This window comes from Monodon monoceros, unplaced genomic scaffold (assembly GCF_005190385.1).
Source record: "Monodon monoceros isolate NGI ecotype Baffin Bay Population unplaced genomic scaffold, NGI_Narwhal_1 Super_Scaffold_1, whole genome shotgun sequence".
In the NCBI taxonomy this organism is placed as follows: Eukaryota; Metazoa; Chordata; class Mammalia; order Artiodactyla; family Monodontidae; genus Monodon; species Monodon monoceros.
The window spans coordinates 78,504,214-78,523,006 of record NW_021703765.1 but is presented as its reverse complement, the minus strand read 5'-3'; the positions used below and the strand labels follow the sequence as shown (position 1 = coordinate 78,523,006).

The 18,793-nt window shown below is 45.6% G+C and overlaps 2 protein-coding genes across 13 annotated transcripts in view; one reads left to right on the top strand and one right to left on the bottom strand.

Annotated features, from left to right (window-relative positions):
* The window catches only part of TCTN1 (tectonic family member 1), a 29,942-nt gene extending 15,603 nt beyond the window's left edge, over positions 1 to 14,339 (top strand). For 6 of the 9 annotated variants that reach the window (XM_029221073.1, XM_029221095.1, XM_029221123.1 and 3 more), the window contains 8 exons: positions 385 to 405; positions 5,123 to 5,266; positions 6,393 to 6,518; positions 7,134 to 7,219; positions 7,737 to 7,877; positions 9,488 to 9,650; positions 11,702 to 11,827; positions 12,268 to 14,339. In XM_029221073.1, coding sequence (XP_029076906.1) covers positions 385 to 405; positions 5,123 to 5,266; positions 6,393 to 6,518; positions 7,134 to 7,219; positions 7,737 to 7,877; positions 9,488 to 9,650; positions 11,702 to 11,827; positions 12,268 to 12,411 — 951 coding nt within the window. In that variant the 3' untranslated portion in view covers positions 12,412 to 14,339. Of the gene's footprint in view, positions 1 to 384; positions 406 to 1,307; positions 1,316 to 1,731; positions 1,770 to 5,087; positions 5,267 to 6,392; positions 6,519 to 7,133; positions 7,220 to 7,736; positions 7,878 to 9,487; positions 9,651 to 11,701; positions 11,828 to 12,267 lie in introns of all 9 variants that reach the window. The other 3 variants (XR_003793219.1, XM_029221082.1, XM_029221139.1) reach the window with 3 other exon arrangements.
* HVCN1 (hydrogen voltage gated channel 1) overlaps positions 13,409 to 18,793 on the bottom strand; it is a 29,273-nt gene continuing 23,888 nt past the window's right edge. For 2 of the 4 annotated variants that reach the window (XM_029221152.1, XM_029221171.1), the window contains exons 5-8: positions 18,065 to 18,169; positions 16,267 to 16,498; positions 14,155 to 14,267; positions 13,475 to 13,791 (exon numbers count right to left, since the gene is read on the bottom strand). In XM_029221152.1, coding sequence (XP_029076985.1) covers positions 13,726 to 13,791; positions 14,155 to 14,267; positions 16,267 to 16,498; positions 18,065 to 18,169 — 516 coding nt within the window. In that variant the 3' untranslated portion in view covers positions 13,475 to 13,725. Of the gene's footprint in view, positions 13,792 to 14,154; positions 14,268 to 16,266; positions 16,499 to 18,064; positions 18,170 to 18,793 lie in introns of all 4 variants that reach the window. The other 2 variants (XM_029221161.1, XM_029221180.1) reach the window with 2 other exon arrangements.

The window sequence follows — 18,793 nt, the reverse complement described above, 5'->3', positions numbered from 1 at the left end:
TGGTGTCCTTCCGATGAGGACAGGTGCGGCGCAAGTGACCAGGAGGATGGGAGCCATGTCTTCCCTACAGTGTTATGTCACTGATGACCATATGGAAAATACTGCACAATTACACTGAAGCGTGGAGGCTTCCTGAGACTAGCTCTGTTGGGCTGGTCTCCTGAGCTCCCAATCTGAAGGAAATGAATATAGAAGGGAAATGTAAAGTTATTATGACACAGATACAAAAATATATAGGTGGCAAGTCTTGATTAAGGAAATTCTGTTTTCCTCTTTGAGAAGTCTTTAATAAGATGAATGTGCCCTTTAACCCACGGTCTGAAAAAGCAATAAAAATGCTTCTTTTTGTTGTACTTAACAAAATTTGTTGTTCTTTTTATCTAGGTGCCTGGTTCAGGAACAAAGGTAAGAGTACTTAATGGAATTATTGTCTTACTTCGGAGCGTTTGAAATGAATACACTTATGGTCAGAAGGGTACCTTACTGCCAATAACAAAAACATCTGCCAAAAAGCAAGCAGAAATGAAATAGGGAAACTCCTTAGTAGACCATCCTTTTGCTATCACAAAAGGATCAGATTTTCAAATTCCTTAGTTTTTGTAGTCCACACTTGTTCATGTTTAAATGACGTAGCAGTCTTGACTGACAATGGGTGTGATTGGCTTCTGTGCTTTCAGGGCATCCCTTGATATCTTCTTGGCCTCTTGTCAGGAGAGCTGGCTAGCTCCCAGGATTCTGCCTGTCCAGTGTAGAAGATAGAAACCTTTTGCCCAGTGAATGTACACACCTGTGTAGGAGGTGAGCACTCTCAGTGTAGCTTCCAGTGTTGAGTTGCAGGTGGGTTCTATTCCAAGCCTTATGGCCCCAGCTCAGGGGCCCTATAGAGCTGTGGTCAGGAGGCCACGGTCTCTTTGCAGATATGTCAGAGAGAAGTATGGTGGATCTACCTCTTACTCTTGGGGCTGCACCCTGTGCCTGCCTGTGAATACAGTCCCCAAGGAGGCCAAGGCAGTGGCCTTGTCGTAGTCTTCCAGAGCCTGTGGAATTGGTTGCCCTTGGTTCAAAAGTCAGCTTTGCTGTTGTTTTCTTGTGTGACATATGCCTCAGTCTCCCCAGTTGCAAGTGGATGGTAGGTCTCTGTTCCAGAGGCTTGATGTAAGGCTCGAGGGAGAGAATGCACATAATGTAAGACTCGGTGCTTGGTGCAGCAACTAGCACGCAGGAAGCGCTGCGGACAGCAGTACCCACTGTGATTGATTTCATTACGTCTCTGGACACAAACATGTTTGAGGTAGACATTTGGAAAGGAATGGTTGTGTGACTTTGGACTTCACAATACTGTGTGTGGGCCTGGATTTCCTCATCTGTGAAGGTGCTTTCAAACTTACTTCAGTTATAGTGCTTCTTCAAGTGAAAGAAGGGAGAGCCTTCCCTAGTGTGTAACATGGATTGAATCCAAAGCCCCTAGTTGGGGCTTCCCTGATGGTGCAGTGGTTAAGAATCCGCCTGCCAATGCAGGGGACACGGGTTCGAGCCCTGGTCCGGGGAGATCCCACATGCCGTGGAGCAACTAAGCCTGTGCACCACAACTATTGAGCCTGCACTCTAGAGCCCGTGAGCCACAACTACTGAGCCTGCGTGCTGCAACTGCGGAAGCCCACGTGCCTAGAGCCCGTGCTCCACAACAAGAGAAGCCACTGCAGTGAGAAGCCCGTGCACTGCAACGAAGAGTAGCCCCCTATCGCCGCAACTAGAGAAAGCCCACGCACAGCAACGAAGACCCAGTGCAGCCAAAAACAAATAAATAAAAATAAATTGATTAATTTTTTTAAAAACCCAATAAACAAAGCGCCTAGTTGGAGCAGGGGTGGGGTCCGAAGCCCTTTACCTGCCTGACCTCCCCATCTTTCTCCTTTTTTGGTCCCTGTGAGGAACCCTACAGCTCCCAGGGACCCAGTTTGAAAGTCATATAATAGACTAGCTCTCAAATACTTCCAGCCACTAAAAAGTGCTTTTATTATAGCATTCAAAGCTTGAACTGTCTGTGGGGACAACTGCCCTGTACGCCATATAGTGTTGGTACTAAGATGGTGCCTAGGAGGTACTGGGCACTCAGTGGGTTATGTGTTAATTGAATGAATGACTAAGGATTGATTCAATCAAGAAGGGAAGACCTATTGTGAGGGATAATAGGACGTTACTCAAAGGCACGTACTATGTGCCGGGCACTGTTCCAAGTGTATGTGTGTCTGCAGTCCTTTAGTTGACCCAGTGGTTCTAGGAGGTAGGTCCTGTTGTTGGTACTCTGGCATGTGAGTCACAAAGAGATGACTTAGTTTGCCCAAGGCTACACAGCGGGGAAGAGGCAGAGCTGGGACAAGAAACCAAGCTGTCTGGCTCCAGAGACCTTATTCTTAACCATGACATTGGACTAGCTCTACTGTGTGCCAAGCCCTGAGTTTGGAAGTTTCCCACACGTTCTCTCTTTACGTCCTATGGCCACACAGGAAGTGGCAAACTGTGACTTCCGACTCAGATCTGTGTGACACTAAAGCTTGTGCTCCGAAGAGTATCAACTAATATCAGGGATGTGTTTAAATTCTTTTAAAATGCAGCTTCCAAGGTCTGTTAGAGGATGAGGAATATAAAAATCGGATCCAGTCTCCCCATTAATGGAAGCCCATTGTGATTGCTTGGAATTATTGTCAATATCTGTTGAACCATCAATGAAGGATTGTCATGGCCCTGTAGTTTCATTGTTAAGTATGCTTTACTCCTTTGCCAGTGGGTAGTTTGGGAATGGGATATGATTGAATAGGACTTTCAGGAAACCAGAAGAGCCATACCATTTTCATTCTTGTGTCTGGTCCAGTGGATGGTGATATACTAGTGCAGCTCTTGCCACTTACACTCATCCATCAGTCTTTACAAAGCCAACTGAACCCTTCAGTTTCTGCCAGCCACACCCACACACCATGGGAATGGCTCCATCAGAGGATATGGAACGGTGTGCACTTTCTTAGAACACAGTATCATTGCTGAATCAGGGCATGTTCAGTTAAAGGAATCCAGGGTTATCTTTTGATGACTTGCTTAAGAGCTAATTAACCGGTAGCATGGGACTCCCTGCATAACTCTTTTTTTTTTTTTTTTTTTGCGGTATGCGGGCCTCTCACTGTTGTGGCCTCTCCTGTTGCGGAGCACAGGCTCCGGACACGCAGGCTCAGCGGCCATGGCTCACGGGCCCAGCTGCTCCACGGCATGTGGGAATCTTCCCGGACCAGGGCACAAACCCGTGTCCCCTGCATCGGCAGGCGGACTCTCAACCACTGCACCACCGGAAGCCCCCTGCATAACTCTTAAACCCAGTGGTGCGACTTGTTATGCAGAGGACGTTGTGGTGACTGGTGTTGCTCTCCTGCGACTCCATCACATGACATCTAGTCTTTGCTTCTGAACCACGTCACGTTCTTATATTAGAGGTTTGACTTACAAGGATAGTTGCCGGTCTTCATGGTCATGGGAGCAGTACATAAGAACTCCTTGTTTATCTATAAAATTACAGCTTAAATACTTAATAATTTTGATTTATAAACAACATAGTACATGGTTGAGGGCAAAGTTCAGAGCAATATGAACAACTAGATATAAATTAGGTTCCTTCCTAAACAGTGGTTTCTAAGAGCAGGCATTTAGAGCAAACATCAGACTTGTCTCATGGTACAAAGACGCCAAAATATCTACAGGTTTGAGCCATTTAAAGGATTGCTTGGTGCTTTGTCACTCTGCTGGCAATGGCCATAAGTGAAAAATGTCCTTTAATAGCATTGGTCTAGGGCTTCCCTGGTGGCACAGTGGTTGAGAGTCCGCCTGCCGATGAAGGGGACACGGGTTCGTGCCCTGGTCCGGGAAGATCCCACATGCCGCGGAGTGGCTAGGCCTGTGCGCCATGGCCACTGAGCCTGCGCGTCTGGAGCCTGTGCTCCACAACGGGAGAGGCCACAACAGTGAGAGGCCCACGTACTGCAAAAAAAAAAAATATTTATATATATAGCATTGGTCTAACCAGGGCTTCCTGATTTTGCTTTAAAAATTTGTTTGTCTCTGTTTTTCTTACCCATGATCCCACCACCCATTGTGTGCGTGTATAAGGGTGTGTGTAGAAGTTGTGTGTAAACTGGGTCAAGCATATATTCAGAGAGGTTGTGGGGCTTTAGGAGGATGGACCCTGGGATTGTGTGAAGAATGTGCACGTGCGTGTATACAGTGAGTGTGTTTATCAGTAGGAGCTGTGGTTTGGAGGTGAGAGTGTATGTGTGCATTTGATGGTGTGATGGGAGTTTGTGTGTGTGTGTTTGGGATATAATTCACGTACTATAAAACTTACCATTTTAAAGTGTACAATTCAGTGGTTTTTGGTATATTCACAAGGTTATGCAATCATCACCAACATCTAATTCCAGAACATTCTCACCACCCCAAAAAGAAACCCTGTGCTCATTAGCAGTCACCCTTCATTCTACCCCAACCTTCTCCCCCAGCCCCTGGCAACCGCTAATCTACTTTCTGTCTCTATGGATTTGCCTATTCTGGACATTTCCTATAGACGGGATCACGTAGTACGTGGTCCTTTGTGTCTGGCTTCTTTCATTTGGCACAGTGTTTTCAGGATTCGTCTATGTTGTAGCATGTGTTAGTGCTTCTTTCCTTTTTATAGATGATTCTTTTTATTTATGATATTCTTTTGTATGGATAGACCACATTTTATTTATCCATTCATCAGTTGATGAATGACAACTGGGTTATTTTCAGTTTGGGGCTATTAAGAATGCTGCTGTGAACATTTGTGTACACGTTTTTGTGTGAATATGTTTCCAGAGGCAATCACTTAACATTTTGAGTATATCCTTCTCAGATATTTTCTTTGTGAATGTATTCATGTGTTTACATATAAATATCTGTGTTTTTGCAAATGTGGAATTCTAGTATGCATATTGTTCTATAGCACACTTTTCCCTTCTTGGCGGTGTGTCTGTGGAGGTGTGTTTCAAGTTTTTCGTTATTTTAACCCATTCACCTCTGTTGTGGTGTGTCTTTAGTAATCCAGGACTTTACTTTGCAGGTCCCTATCACTGTTCAGTCCATCATCATTCAATCTCTAAATAAAACGCTAACCCGACTGGAAGACACTGACACTGATGTATTGAGGCCGCTGGTTCTTGTCGAGGCTGGGCATGATAAAATTTGCACTAACATCATCCTTGAGGTAGGTGACCAATTTGGCTTTGAAAGTTTGCTCTGTTTGTGGGTGACTCAAGCTGCGTGGTGCTGAGGGGTAACTGGACGCCCTCCAAAGGGGGCTCTGGCCATCCGATGGTATCACTTTTCTTGTCTTGGCCTCCTACTTCCCTTTATCCTGTCTCATCAGAGGTCGCTTCTTTGTCTCTGAAATAATCGTGTGATTTTTCAACACAAACCTAGTAACTTACAAGGATACATCAAAATTTGTTGTTGCTGCTGTTTTTGTGTTTGTTTGTTTGGGTTTTTTTAGATATTGGGAGTAGGAGTTTATTAATTTATTTTATTTATTTTTGCTGTGTTGGGTCTTCGTTTCTGTGCGAGGGCTTTCTCTAGTTGTGGCAAGCGGGGGCCACTCTTCATCGCGGTGCGCGGGCCTCTCACTATCGCGGCCTCTCTTGTTGCGGAGCACAGGCTCCAGACGTGCAGGCTCAGTAGTTGTGGTTCACAGGCCTAGTTGCTCCATGGCATGTGGGATCCTTCCAGACCAGGGCTCAAACCCGTGTCCCCTGCATTGGTAGGCAGATTCTCAACCACTGTGCCACCAGGGAAGCCCCATGGTTTTTTTTTTTAATATTTATTTATTTGGTTGCGCTGGGTCTTAGTTGCGGCACACAGGATCTTCATTGTGGCATGTGGGATCTTTTAGTTGTGGCATGCAGGATCTTTTAGTTGCAGCATGCGGGCTCCTTTAGTTGCGGCATGCAGGATGTAGTTCCCTGACCAGGGATCAAACCTGGGCCCCTGCATTGGGAGTGCAGAGTCTTAATCACTGGACCACCAGGGAAGTCCCGCTGCTGTTGTTTTAGCACATTTATCTGCACAGATAGGCTGATTACATTCTGCTCAGACCAGCTGATTTGGAACTTATGTTATTGGGCACAGAAAGGCTTAGATGCCCCTGTCTGTCAGCTGGGGCTGATGCTGAGGTAACACTTCCCATAATCCAATTGGACAGGAGAGAAAAGCTTTAACACGTGGAGAAGTGGGAAAGGATTTGCCTCCTAGGTACATGTTTTTTTATCTGAGTTATTAATATAGCTACAGAAATTTATTGGAAACAGGTGTATTTGAAGTATCATTTTGTTTTTTAGGTGAAGTATAGCCTCACGTATACAAATGCAGGTGAGATAATAAAAGCTGATGTCTTTGTTCTTCTGGGAGCGGTTAGCAGTGCAATGGTTCCATTCCAACAAAAGTTTGAAATTTACTTTATTCAGGTAAGTTTGATCAGTTTTGTATAAGTATGTAATTGCCAAGTATAAAGAAATCATGACTTAGTGGGGAAAAAAAAAATCAAATTAGAAGTATTACCACTTCTAACCATTTGTATGGAACAAAGGGCTTGCATGTATCCTGTGGAGCTTGTAATGAAATCAAGCCAGAGTCCTTGTATCTTTTCCGTTTGGGAATAAGATGCTCTTCCATGTGAGCTTGTTCTTTTACAGCATGATGTACTCCTACACTCAGCAGATATATTTATAGTTCTGAGTAGGGAGAGAGATTCTTTTATTGGTTGGTAATCCCACATTATGAAAACCATTTCATTTTCTCTCTGCCATTTCCTTATTAAAATGAGAATTACTGGGCTTCCCTGGTGGCGCAGTGGTTGAGAGTCCGCCTGCCGATGCAGGGGACACGGGTTCGTGCCCCGGCCTGGGAAGATCCCACATGCCGCGGAGCAGCTAGGCCCGTGAGCCATGGCCGCTAAGCCTGCGCGTCCGGAGCCTGTGCTCCGCAACAGGAGAGGCCACGACAGTGAGAGGCCCGCGTACTGAAAAAAAAAAAAAAAAAAAAAAAAGAATTACTTGGGGCATTTCTGCATTGTCTTTCAGCAAAATACAAAGCCAGTTCCTCTCAGTGGAAACCCTGGTTATGTTGTGGGGCTCCCGTTAGCTGCTGGATTTCAGCCTCAGAAGGGATATCCTTTTGGCACCATAGAGAAGCTTGATTTCCCTGTCCATGTGTGTGGGCTGCACTTCTTATTGCTGAGAGTCCTGAGGGCTGGACTCTCGCCAGAGCTTCCTGTGGGTGGCTCTGCCTGCACAGCAGGTAGGGCTGTGTGGAGCCTGACAGTGTGGAGCAGTACAGCGCAGGAGACTGTCAGTGTCTTACAGTGAAAATCTTAAGACAGAAAGCTTGACAGACATTTAGAGGTATTTAATTTTATACTTAAACAGAGACTCTTAAACAAATTGAGTGATTTTGAAAATTTGGAGTTAATTTTGAAGGGCCTGTTTCTGAGAAGTTTTCTCCTGAGGATCTCCTAATCAAAGAAAATAGTTATAACTATTTTTTGCCTTCTTCTGGGAAATAACTGTCAAAATTCCCGAGACCTAGAGAGAGGGATATTTGGGTCTCTCATGTGACTCATATGACACCATCTCCTAAGAATCAGCTGCTTTAGTACTGGGCAACTCCCTTAACCTTCTGTGAATGTCTGGGATTATGCAGACCACGAACAGATTCGGACAACTTACTCTTCTTCGTAGCACAGCTGAGCAAGACTGCTTAGCAATAGCGGGGATCCGGACCCCAGTATTATTTGGTTACAACATGCAATCTGGCTGTAAACTCAGGTAAGAGAGTAACTTGCTTCTGTTGGAGCCCATTTGTGTTGATCAGAAAACAAAGCATTCTTACCCTTCGCATTTTAATCAGAACTCTGCATCAGCTGACAGGCTCATTAGCATTATTATTAGTGGGTAGTAGCAACAGTAACAATAACTTACAATGATGTAGTTTTGGCTTTCTAATTTTAATTCTCATAACCGTAAACCATTTGTCATGATTCAAAGGAAAGTGTTACAACCCTTGCGCTTATCAAATATGCCAGAGTAAACATCTCAAGGCTTCGTATGTTTTGTTTCTAAGGTAGCATAGCTCTTGAGTTCATAGCAAAAATATGTTCTCTGAAAGTCCTTCCTTTATTTCTGAATTTTAATGTACTCAGCACAACAAACCCAATGAGAGGCAGCCTGAATGTGATCTGTTTTTAATTTATCTTTTTATTATCAAACATAATGTAAAATGTCAAACAGCTCTTCATGGCTTGTTCTAAAGACAGCAGTTCTTACCTTCATTTCCCCCATCCCAGAGACAATCACTTGCAACTCTTACAGCTGATTTTTTGGAAATTTACCCCCAAATATTTAAATAACCCACACGTAATGCTACTTCTTGATTTTTTTGGTTTTATGACTTATTTATTTTTAATTTTAAGTTTTTTATTCAAGTATAGTTGATTTATAATTTCAGGTGTACAGCAAAGTGATTCAGTTATATTCTTTTCAGATTCAGATTCTTTTCCGTTATAGGTTATTACAGCAATTGAACATAGTTCCCTTTGCTATACAATAGGTCCTTGTTGCTTATCTATTTTATTATGACTTTTTTAATTTATTGAGCTTCCACTGTGGAGGATGAAGATTTGGCTCTTTCTCCTTTGATCCCCTACCCCACCACCCGCTCACTTCCCATCCTTATGTCTCCCCAGGGTATCTACATCATTATTTTGGTTAGACCAATATTCACCATTTACATCATTCTGATTGCTTTAGACTAGCATTTCTCAAAGAGGGTTCCATGGGATACATTTCCATAACATGTCAGTAGGGGTAAGTCTGTGGTCCAGTATGTTTGGGAAACACCAAATTAAAGTTAAAAACATGATTCCTTACTAAGTAAGCACTTCTCAGAGTCTTCAGTACACCAGTGTACTTCAGGGGGGACATGGATATGCAATAGTTTCCAAATTTTTGGCCATGGAACCCTTCTTGTACAGAGCCTCTCCATGGAATACAGTTTGGGAAACATTGTTTTGGATTCATCTCCCTGGCCAACCAAGATTTCACAAAGTGAGAGACACTTTCACTTCAAAAAATCCCCTTTTAGAGAGTGAGAAAAGAAACTAGAGAGAATATGCGTGTTGTTGAGGGCTGTAAAAACTGCAGGTACGATATTCTATAATCAGAGATGTTATGGGTACTAACACTGTATTAAAGTGATGCATTTCGCAGTTGTAACATAAAGGCTAATACCTTGTCTCTCATTTTTTAGTACTTTTTTGTGTACCAGAGAAATGTCAAAATAAAATATGACCCTGACACTTATTTAAAAAAAAAAAAAAAAAAGACTGCAGGTCTGAACAATCACCTCATTCGGTTGACCTTGTTTTCTTTCCCAAAAGACTGACCAAAGCTATCGCGTGTAGGCTGGTAGCGCAGAATGTGGAGAGCCTGCTGAAGGGCCAGGGCTTCCCAGATTATGTGGCCCCTTTTGGAAATTCTCAGGCCCAGGATGTGCTGGACTGGGTACCCGTCCACTTCATCACCCAGACGTCCCACATGAAGGTAAAGGGGGAGAAGCTGAAGGCCACATGCTAGTGGTTTCTCCAACATGCCCCTCACTGTGGGGAGGTAGAGGCAGTGGGGGAGCTGGCGGTGGGGGGCTCTGGGTAGGAGCTTGGGCTTTGTCGTTAGATGAGCCTGGATATTGAACACTGATTTTGCCCCTAGTTAGCATTGTCGCCTTTGGCCAGTGGTTTTACAGGTTTGAGCCTCTGTTTCCTCATCTGATAGCTATATTACTGACCTCATGGACTTGTTGAGAGTTAAATGAGGTAACATTCATGGTGCCTAGTGGTCACTCCATAAATGGAAACCACTACCAGTCACCATCCTATTCCTTGTTGGTGTTATGTAAGGTCTTCTCTAGGCATTGTGATATGATAGGTAAATGTCAGAACTGTTTCAACAAGACTTCCGTCTGCACAGCTGTCCCATCCGTTGTTCCCTGGTCTATAAAAGCAGTCCACATGTCAGAGCTTTCAATTCTAAAGTTCCCAGAAGAGTTTAATGGAAGTTGACGTCCTCCAAATAGGTTCTGGATCACGTGCGGTTCTTCTGCCCACCTTTTTCTTTTGTCTCAGCAGTCAGAGTGTGGGCTAGCCCCCGTCACCGCAGGCGTGCTCCCCATCTTATCCTTTAATTGCCCGGCTTTTTCTTGTCACAGTTTCTTCAGGCCTCTCTTTACCTGCTTAGCACATTTATAGCGTGGGGATAATGGGGGTGAGGACTAGCTCCGATCCCGCCCTCCCCACCGAGTCCCCAGCAGGGACCCGTGGTTACTCAGTCCCTGCTGTTCACCTAAGTCTTGGCTCAGCTCTGCTGCCTCAGTGAACCAGGCAAATTGCTTCTAGTTTCTCAGAGATGGTTAAGACATCCAATTATTACTTATCCCTCAGAAGGGAAGACATAGGTTGAGGGGAGAGGGGCAGCAGTGCAGACACTAGCACTGCTGGGGTCTGTGCTGGTGAGGGAGCTCAGAGGGCCTGGAACGGGTTTTGTACCAGCCTTCTAGGCATAGCCAGCACGAGAGCATCTGCTAAGCTCAGTTGATACCAGCTGCGTGTTGCATCTTTTCCTAATAACAGGATATGCTCAAGGATTTTTCAGCTTGCAAATTTCTTAAAAGGCAGTTTTAAGCCAAGGAATTCCACCCGTGCCTTTTTGGCAGGCACCAAATTTAGCAGGCCTGCTAGCTTTTCATGCCCTAAAGAGATGTATTTTTTTAAACTTTTTATTGTGGAAAAATTTCACACACAAAAGTAGAATACTCCAGTGGAACTCCATCTCCCCGTTGGGCAGCTTCAACATTATTACATTTGCCAATTGATGAGACTGTAAAGGCAGGAAAGAGGTCTGGAAGGCCCCCTCGCCCATTTTCCCCTTGGGGCTGAGCAAACAGGGGTCCTGGGCAGAGGCCTCAGGCCCAGGTCCCAGCGTCTAGCCTGAACTCGGGCAGCTTCATTGTGGCACCAGTGCTCTCGGTGCAGACGGAGAGCTAACATCTGTGACAGCTTAAGATGCCGCCTGTATACCCCAATGTAGCATCTTAATTGCCAACTGATGAAATCAGATAAGTGACAAGGAAGCACTTAAATTTCCTCTAAGTGCATTTTAACATGATATGCAGTCAGGTTTAATTTCTGTCAATAATACCGTTCTCCCTCTCCCCCCTCCTCCCGTGCCAACTTCGCTCCTGAAGTATCTCTGAGGTAGATGTAAACAGGCAGGTGCAGTTAGAGCTGTTAAGGCCCTGGAGGTTCCACAGTTGGGTATTGTGGTTACCACAGCTGCCAGGTAATGCTGGCCTCTTTAGAGATGGTAAGGGATGGAAAAATTATGCTTTAGGTGTTAAAATATTTTTGGAGCATTGAGTACTTTAAAATATGTGCTTTTTCTAAGCTGTTTTTATCTGAACTTCTAGAGTCTATTCATCCTCTTGTTCAGAACATTTTGTAATATGTGAAACATTTTGTAATTAAAACTCTGAACTGCAGATTAAGTTTGACTTGAGGTTGTTTAATACTCAAATTGATTAATAGCATTTTGTTTTGCAGGATTCTTGCCAGCTCCCAGTGGCGTTGGCTATAGAAGTGAAGTGGACTAAATACGGATCCTTATTGAACCCACAGGCTAAAATCGTCAATGTAACTGCAAATCTGATTTCATCCTCGTTTCCTGAGGTAGGCCTAATTTTAAAGGTATAGGTTAAGACACGAGTCCAGACAAAACTGTGATAGGTGAAATTTATTTTGTAAAAAAGATAATTAAAATTTAAACAATCTGGATTCTTAAAACAATTTAGCAGTCATTATCTTTTACTTGGAGAAAAAACTCCCCTGAACACAGGGGTTTTATTCACATTAACATTCTTGTTTAGACTTGATCTTTTAAAACTCTTGTCTTGAGTTGTGAATGACATCGATGTGTTAGGACAACCTGAGTGAAAATTGTCTCTCTCCTCTGAGCTAATGGCTGATTAGCCCTCCACGTACCTACCAGGTTCATGAACCAACAGTGGTTGGGTGAGGAAGGAAATGAAAGCTGTCTGTCCCATCTTTGTTATCCTGGTGAATACACTGGAGGGCAGGGCTTGCATCACTCTGATTTTTTTTTATTACAGACCAACTCAGGAAATAAAAGGACAATTCTTATTTCCACTGCGGTTACTTTTGTGGATGTGTCTGCACCTGCAGAGGCAGGCTTCAGAGCTCGGCCAACCATCAATGCTAGGCTGCCCTTTAATTTCTTCTTCCCATTTGTTTGACGTAAGTCATTAAATAGGGAAACTACACCACACCTGCTTAATCAAGCGTGTGTGGGGCCCAGGGCTCCTTGGAGACATCCCACTTTATTATACGTATAACCCTTGAGGTTGACCCCAGACGGACACACTTCCCCTCTCCTCTCACTTCCCTCCTCTCTTTTCTCCCTTTGGGAATTTCATTCTACATGCTTTGACTTTAGAAGGGGTCTGGCTTGGCCATTTCCAGTACTCTCAATACATAGGTCATACGCGGGAGCCAAGTTGCACCTTTGGGAAGAACGTAAAGAGAACAGACCTTGAAGTAGTGCAGGCGTTGAGGGTTTATCCAGTTTATTCATCCCCTGCTTTAATGTGAGTTATTTTTTAAAATATTATTTTTAGTGCTCGCTTCGGCAGCACATATACTAAAATATTATTTTTAGTTCAGGCTTTTCAGGTCCCGTTAAAATGAGTACAAAAATAGCAAGTTGTATAAAATCATGCAAGTAGAGTACAAGGCCTCACGAGGGGATCTTCCCCCAAATGTCATGTTAATTACAGTGGAGTCTTGGGTCTAATTGCTACTTCTGTACCAGGCACTGGAGCTAGCTTGCTCTCCAGCTAGTGGGCTGGTATAGGATGCCACAGAGTGATTCCAAGCAGTTGAACCTAGAAAGAATACAGTAGGAGGGCCTGCGGGAAGGAGAGAGTTTATTTTATACATTAATTGTACAGTAATTGAGAAAAATGTTGTCAGGGTGCAGAACTGGGTGGAGCCAGCTAAAAGTTGGAGGACGCAGAGGAGGGGCTGGGTACTTGAGAACAAGCCCCTTGGGGGACATTGTGATTAGCTGTTTAGAACAGCTTGGAAATAGAAAATATTTTTCTAGAATGTGCTGATAGCTAAGGTAGCTCTCTTTTTTCTCTTTTGTCTTTCAGAGTGGTCATATGAAAGGATGCACTGGTTCCTTAATATACATGTGAACTGTGAAAACTGTACATTTGATGAGATTAAGTTTTATATACAGCTAGTAATTGTCCAGCTTGTTGTTCATTTTCAAGCAAGAGTCAAGTGTTCAGCATGAGAAAAATATAGTTTATGATACATTTGTTAAACAGTGTGGGGTGGGAATGGGATGGGACATTCTCAGTCACACCAAGGAAGAAATAGAGCCTCTGAAAGACTGTGTCCCCCAGAATCCGAGCTGGCAGCAGTGAGACAAAGCCATCAAAGCAAACCTCTCCCCAGCGTGGCCCCAGGAGGGGCGGCTGTCTTCCTCGTCACAAGCCCATGAGGCAGGTCTTCTCTTTGGGGTGGGTGGAGCAGGTATGCCTCTAGTTCACCTCACCAAGAAGTCCATGCTGTCTCAATAGCTTGTTAAGTCTTTCAATTTCTTGTTCCTGTTATTACAAAAAGCAGACAAATAACTGAATTTACCTTCTGAGCCTCACCAGGGATGTGGCAGTCACACAGTGAGCCGCAGACATGCACAGGGAAGCAGAGCTGAATGAAAGCCATACTCCTCATGCAATCAGTCAGCCGGGGCCCAGCAGCGATGGCAGTGAGGAGAGAGACCTGGCAAAGCTGCTGGGAAGGAGGCAACGCCTAAACTGAATCCGAAAGGACAAGGAAGGCCTGACCAAGGGAAGTGGGCTCTGGGCTAAGGGCACTGAGTGAGCAGAGGCCTGGCCTGGAGAAGCTCAGTGCTGGAGGGAGGGAACGATCTGTGTTCACAGAGGGCGTTTTCCCAGACACCTTCTTACCTTCTCAGAGCAGCTGAATTCAAGGTGTTGGATCTTGGTGGCCAGTTGTATATTTATCTGTTTTAACCTTAGTAGTTGCCGTTCAGAACGTGTCTTAACCGAGATAATTATCCCTGAAAAATAATTGCGAGGGTCTCCATGATACTGGTCTCTAATTTAGCCCCTTGGGAAAAAAACTGTATTCCTTACAAATGTATAACTGGGAAGAGTGGTGACAAGTAAAACAGTCATCATGGCTTAAAGGCATCAGAACTAGGAGGGTCAGAGTTTTCATTTCTGAGCTACTCAGTACCCAGCTGTGAAATACTTCTTTGGCTTTTCTGGTGTGAGAAATCCTTAAAAATAATCACTGACCAGATGAAGGTTAAGCTCCTCAGTAGGGGGCAGTTCACAACAGTCTTGCTACTTAGCAGCAGTTGTTCAAAAGGCACTAAGTGCAAGCCTGGAAATGCTCAAGCTTGGGGTTGGGACTGTCACTTTGCCAACTTTCTGCCTCCAGAGCTGTGGCCAGTTGTCAGGCAACGACCTGCATCTTGGCTTGGGAGCTTGGGGGGGCCGCTCCCAAATGCCCACACCACACTGCAGACACGGCCTCAAAGACTGGGCTGCAGTAGGGCCGCTCCGCTCCTTTCCAAGTGTGAGTGACGGAGTCCAGACCTTCCCCCACACGTGTGGCGTCCACAAGGCCTGGGAGTAGCCGTCCCTGGTCCACAGTGTTCCTGGTTGTCTCACTGAATCCGGTTTAGCCTTGTGTTGCTTCAGTCACGCTACTAAATTTGATAGCAGTGTAATAACGGGCAATAGCCAGTCATATGCCTCGCTGCCATTTAGACAAAGAAAATGGACAAATCTCACAACAGTGTGATGTGAGAGTACTGGGTAGTAACTGCTTCATGAGTCATTTATAATCAGTCATGGTCTATCTACCTCACATAACCTTTGCAGAGAGTATTTTTCTGTTAGATTAGATGAAAAAATCGACATAAGCATCTAAAATACTATCTGAAAAGCCTCCATTATTTCCTTTGACAGAACCCAAATAAAGGTTCTTAATAGGCTTTACTTTAATCACTAGATCTGAACTGGCCGCCCCCAAAGCCCACATGCCCGACAGAGCTGCTCGCACAGCCCTTTCCCCGGCCAGGTGGCACCACAGCAGGCGGCCGCAGCAGGGGATGGGCCTGCTTCCAACAGGCTGCACTGTCGCTCAGTCAGTCTCCTGACAGCGACCCACAGCCCGTCGTGTTGGGCACTAGTCTAGGGATTCCCAACCCTGCTGGACACCCAGTCACCTGGGAGTGCTTCACAGACGGACACCTCCCTCTGGGCTCCGCACCAGACTCTCCGCTTAAAGTGTTGAGGGTGATTCTGATGCGGCAAGTCTGAGGACAGGCATTTGATCAACTCTGACTAGTTCGCTGATGGCTGAACTGCTAACCAGTCACTAGGTCCACATAAAACCACAGCACAAATGGCTTCTCTGACATGGAGGCTCCCTGCACCAACGGAGAGTGTGTGAGGAAGAGGATCTGTACCTGAAATACGGTAAAGCAGTATTTCCCCAAGTGTGTCCTCCAGAGCCAGAGTCTACAGCACGCTCATAGGTGTTATTTCCTCCCAAAGTGTTGAACTGGTCAACTTGGAAAACAATTACAGTTCTCAGAGCCTTCATCATGCTAACTCGTGTTGTGACTTTCTCAAAGGGGGCAGAGTCTAGTGTACAGCATTTCTCAGCTTCCTTGCTCCCCTTCCGAAGGTGCCCCTCCCAAGGTGGGATGGGGTTTGGTAGAACACTCTCCAGGAAACACCAAATGAAAAACAAAGGTGCTTTGGGAACCAAGCCGGCAGGGATTGATCAGGGATTAGTCTAACCCTTGCCATAACCATCTTTCAGTAATCATAGAAATGAGAGTCTGAAGGAGACAGGCGCTTCCTCTCAGAGCACATGTCCTGGTGTCAATTTGTAGCCACAAAGGTGACAGTGGGACACCAAATCAGACCATGTTTCTCTTGGTTGCCAGGAGGAGGAGGACCAGGGCCTCTGCGCCCCTTCCAGGCTCCACCCACTGTCCCATCCCCCACCCCCCCAGCCCAGGAGCGCAGGGGACATACCGTTGATGATCCGGGCCACCCGCCACAGGCGGAGCAGAATCAGCAGCCCTAAAGCCTCAAACTCATGCTCCCGGAAAAGGAGGACAACGTCGAGGACGAAGGAAACCACCACGACGATGGCGTCCAGGATTTCAAACTTGTGGTGAAAGAACTCCAAGCGGAAGACAAATATTTTAAAGAAAATCTCCATCATAAAAAAGGTCAAGATGGCAATGCTCATGTAGTGGAACACCTGAAGGGGACAAGGAGATACAGAGTAGACTCAGGCTGTCATGGGCTGGGGCAGGTCACACGGACGAGCTGGCCTTGAATGCCCCTGCCCAGTCACCGAGAGAATCCATTTATTTGACCAATCCCAAATTCCTGCCAGCACCAGGAGCTGTTCTCGGGCCGGACTGTGGCTGAGAACAGCACACACGTTGCTCTCTGAAGGGCAATGGGGCAATGGCAGTTGAAAACATCCGCCGTGCCCTTTGGCCCTGCAAAGCTCACGCGTGCACAAAGACAGGATATTTACTGCAACATCATTTGCAGAACAAAAGATTTTCTACATTGTTTGGAGAACAACAGAAACGTCCACTAGACTAGGGCACTTGTTAAATGCATTATGGTATCTCCACATGGAGCATTACGCAATTGTTCAAAAGACCAAGGCTGATCTGTATGTATCGACTAGAAATGATGGTAAGATGGTAAGTGAAGAGAGTTCCCAGATCTTGATTTATAAATACTAGCCTTCACTAAAGTAACCTTTTCCATTCTGGGGCAGGGAAAGTACAAATGAGCTGGGACATCATCCAGGGCCAGAAAACAAGGAAACGCTCAAAGGCTATGGAGTCATGTCAAGAGGACAGAGCAGTCAGCTCAAAGAGGCTCACAGTGACCAAATTTGGGACAGTTTGGATATTTAGTATTTAGGGGTGAAGTGCCGTGATGTCTAACTTACTTTTGAATGGTCAGACAAAAATAGATAGGTGTGGGGTGTGTTTGTGGATATGTATATATATATAAAGAAAGCAAATACAGCAAAATGTATATTTGCCACTTTTCATAATAAAAAGTAAAGAAAAAGGCACAAGACAGTATAGGAGGTATATTACTGATTCTATTAAACAACAGGGAGAGGAAAGATAATCATCTATGGGAGGACTTGGGTTGGCACAGAAGAAAACATTAACGGCTGCCGTGGTGAAAGGGGCCACGAGTAGGAAGGAGGTTTAATATTTTCTGCCTGCTCTTCTACCATTTGAAAAGACATTTTTGCATTGTCCACTGAATTTTTTTCAAAGGGTGTGGGGAGATGCTTTTAAGCCCCTGGCCTTCTCCCCAGTTACTGGTGATGGGCCGCACAATGCATTTTCAGTGTGTCCACTGCCCTTTGGGCGAATGTCTGGGATGGGCTCAGGCAGGAACTGTGAATCAGGGAATAAATGGTGGGCACATCCCCCCCAAATGGCTCCAGCACAGGGACCACGTCAGAATGTTGACAGGAGGAAAAACAGCTCGTCTTCCTCTGGGGGATGGGAAGGAATCATGCTCCTGGTTTGATAATCAGTGACAAACTCCAGCTCAGTGGTCTAGGATAGCTCAAGGTTCAAGCCATCAAGTGACTTGAGGAGGTTTCCTGCTTGTAGTAAATTCGTATCTATAATTGGGAAAGGAAGACATTTTCTCTGCTCTTTGACTGAAAGCACCCAATCAAACTACCCTCAAATAGGCCTGGTTACTCCAAGGCAGGTGCTGCCCCACCCTGCCCACCCACAGAGTGAAGCACATCGAAGGGCTGCGGACACACTACCCTGGCGGCATAGTTATTCTTGTCCGGCTGGATGATCTTCAGGTCCAGAACGAGCTCGGCGAGCACCAGCAGGGCATCCAGAACGACCAGGCAGATGATGATAACCTGTGGGCCGAGGGAAGAAGCAAGGAACCATGGGACCTAAATGGGGACCCTCCTTTCATCCTTAAGGGCTGGAAACACCTGAGTGAACCCACTGGGGAAAGGCGCCAAGGATGGTAGGCCACTGCCCACAGCCCGAGTGCCCTGCAGGGAGCCTGCTGGGGGCCAGCCCCTCTGGACAGGAGCCCCTCCTTCCAGCCCTGGGCAGTGCCTGTCCTCCTAAAGCCTCCGTGTGGCCCAGTGACTGACCCTCGGTCACCATTGGTCTTTCTCTTACTCGTAAATTCACTGCTTCCCAGCATCTCTCCAACCAAACTGCTAATTCCTAGATGGCAAAATACACTAAAGTTTCTAAAAGCATTTATTTTTCTAGTTCTGGGGATTGCTCTTGCCAGGGTATGCCCAGAACAGATGCTCAATAAGCAATTTAAAATTGAAAACATGCAGCCTCAGAGATATGGCCTCCTCCAGGCAGCTGGGTTAGAGTGACGTCCAGTGTGCCCATGAAACAGCTTCTGGCTGGAGCCGTGAGGTACCCACCCCAACTCCCATGTGCTCGCTGGGAGTGAAGGGGGAGGGAGTCCTGCGTCTCCTGGAGAACAGAGAAGAGCTGCTGTAGGAAAGACA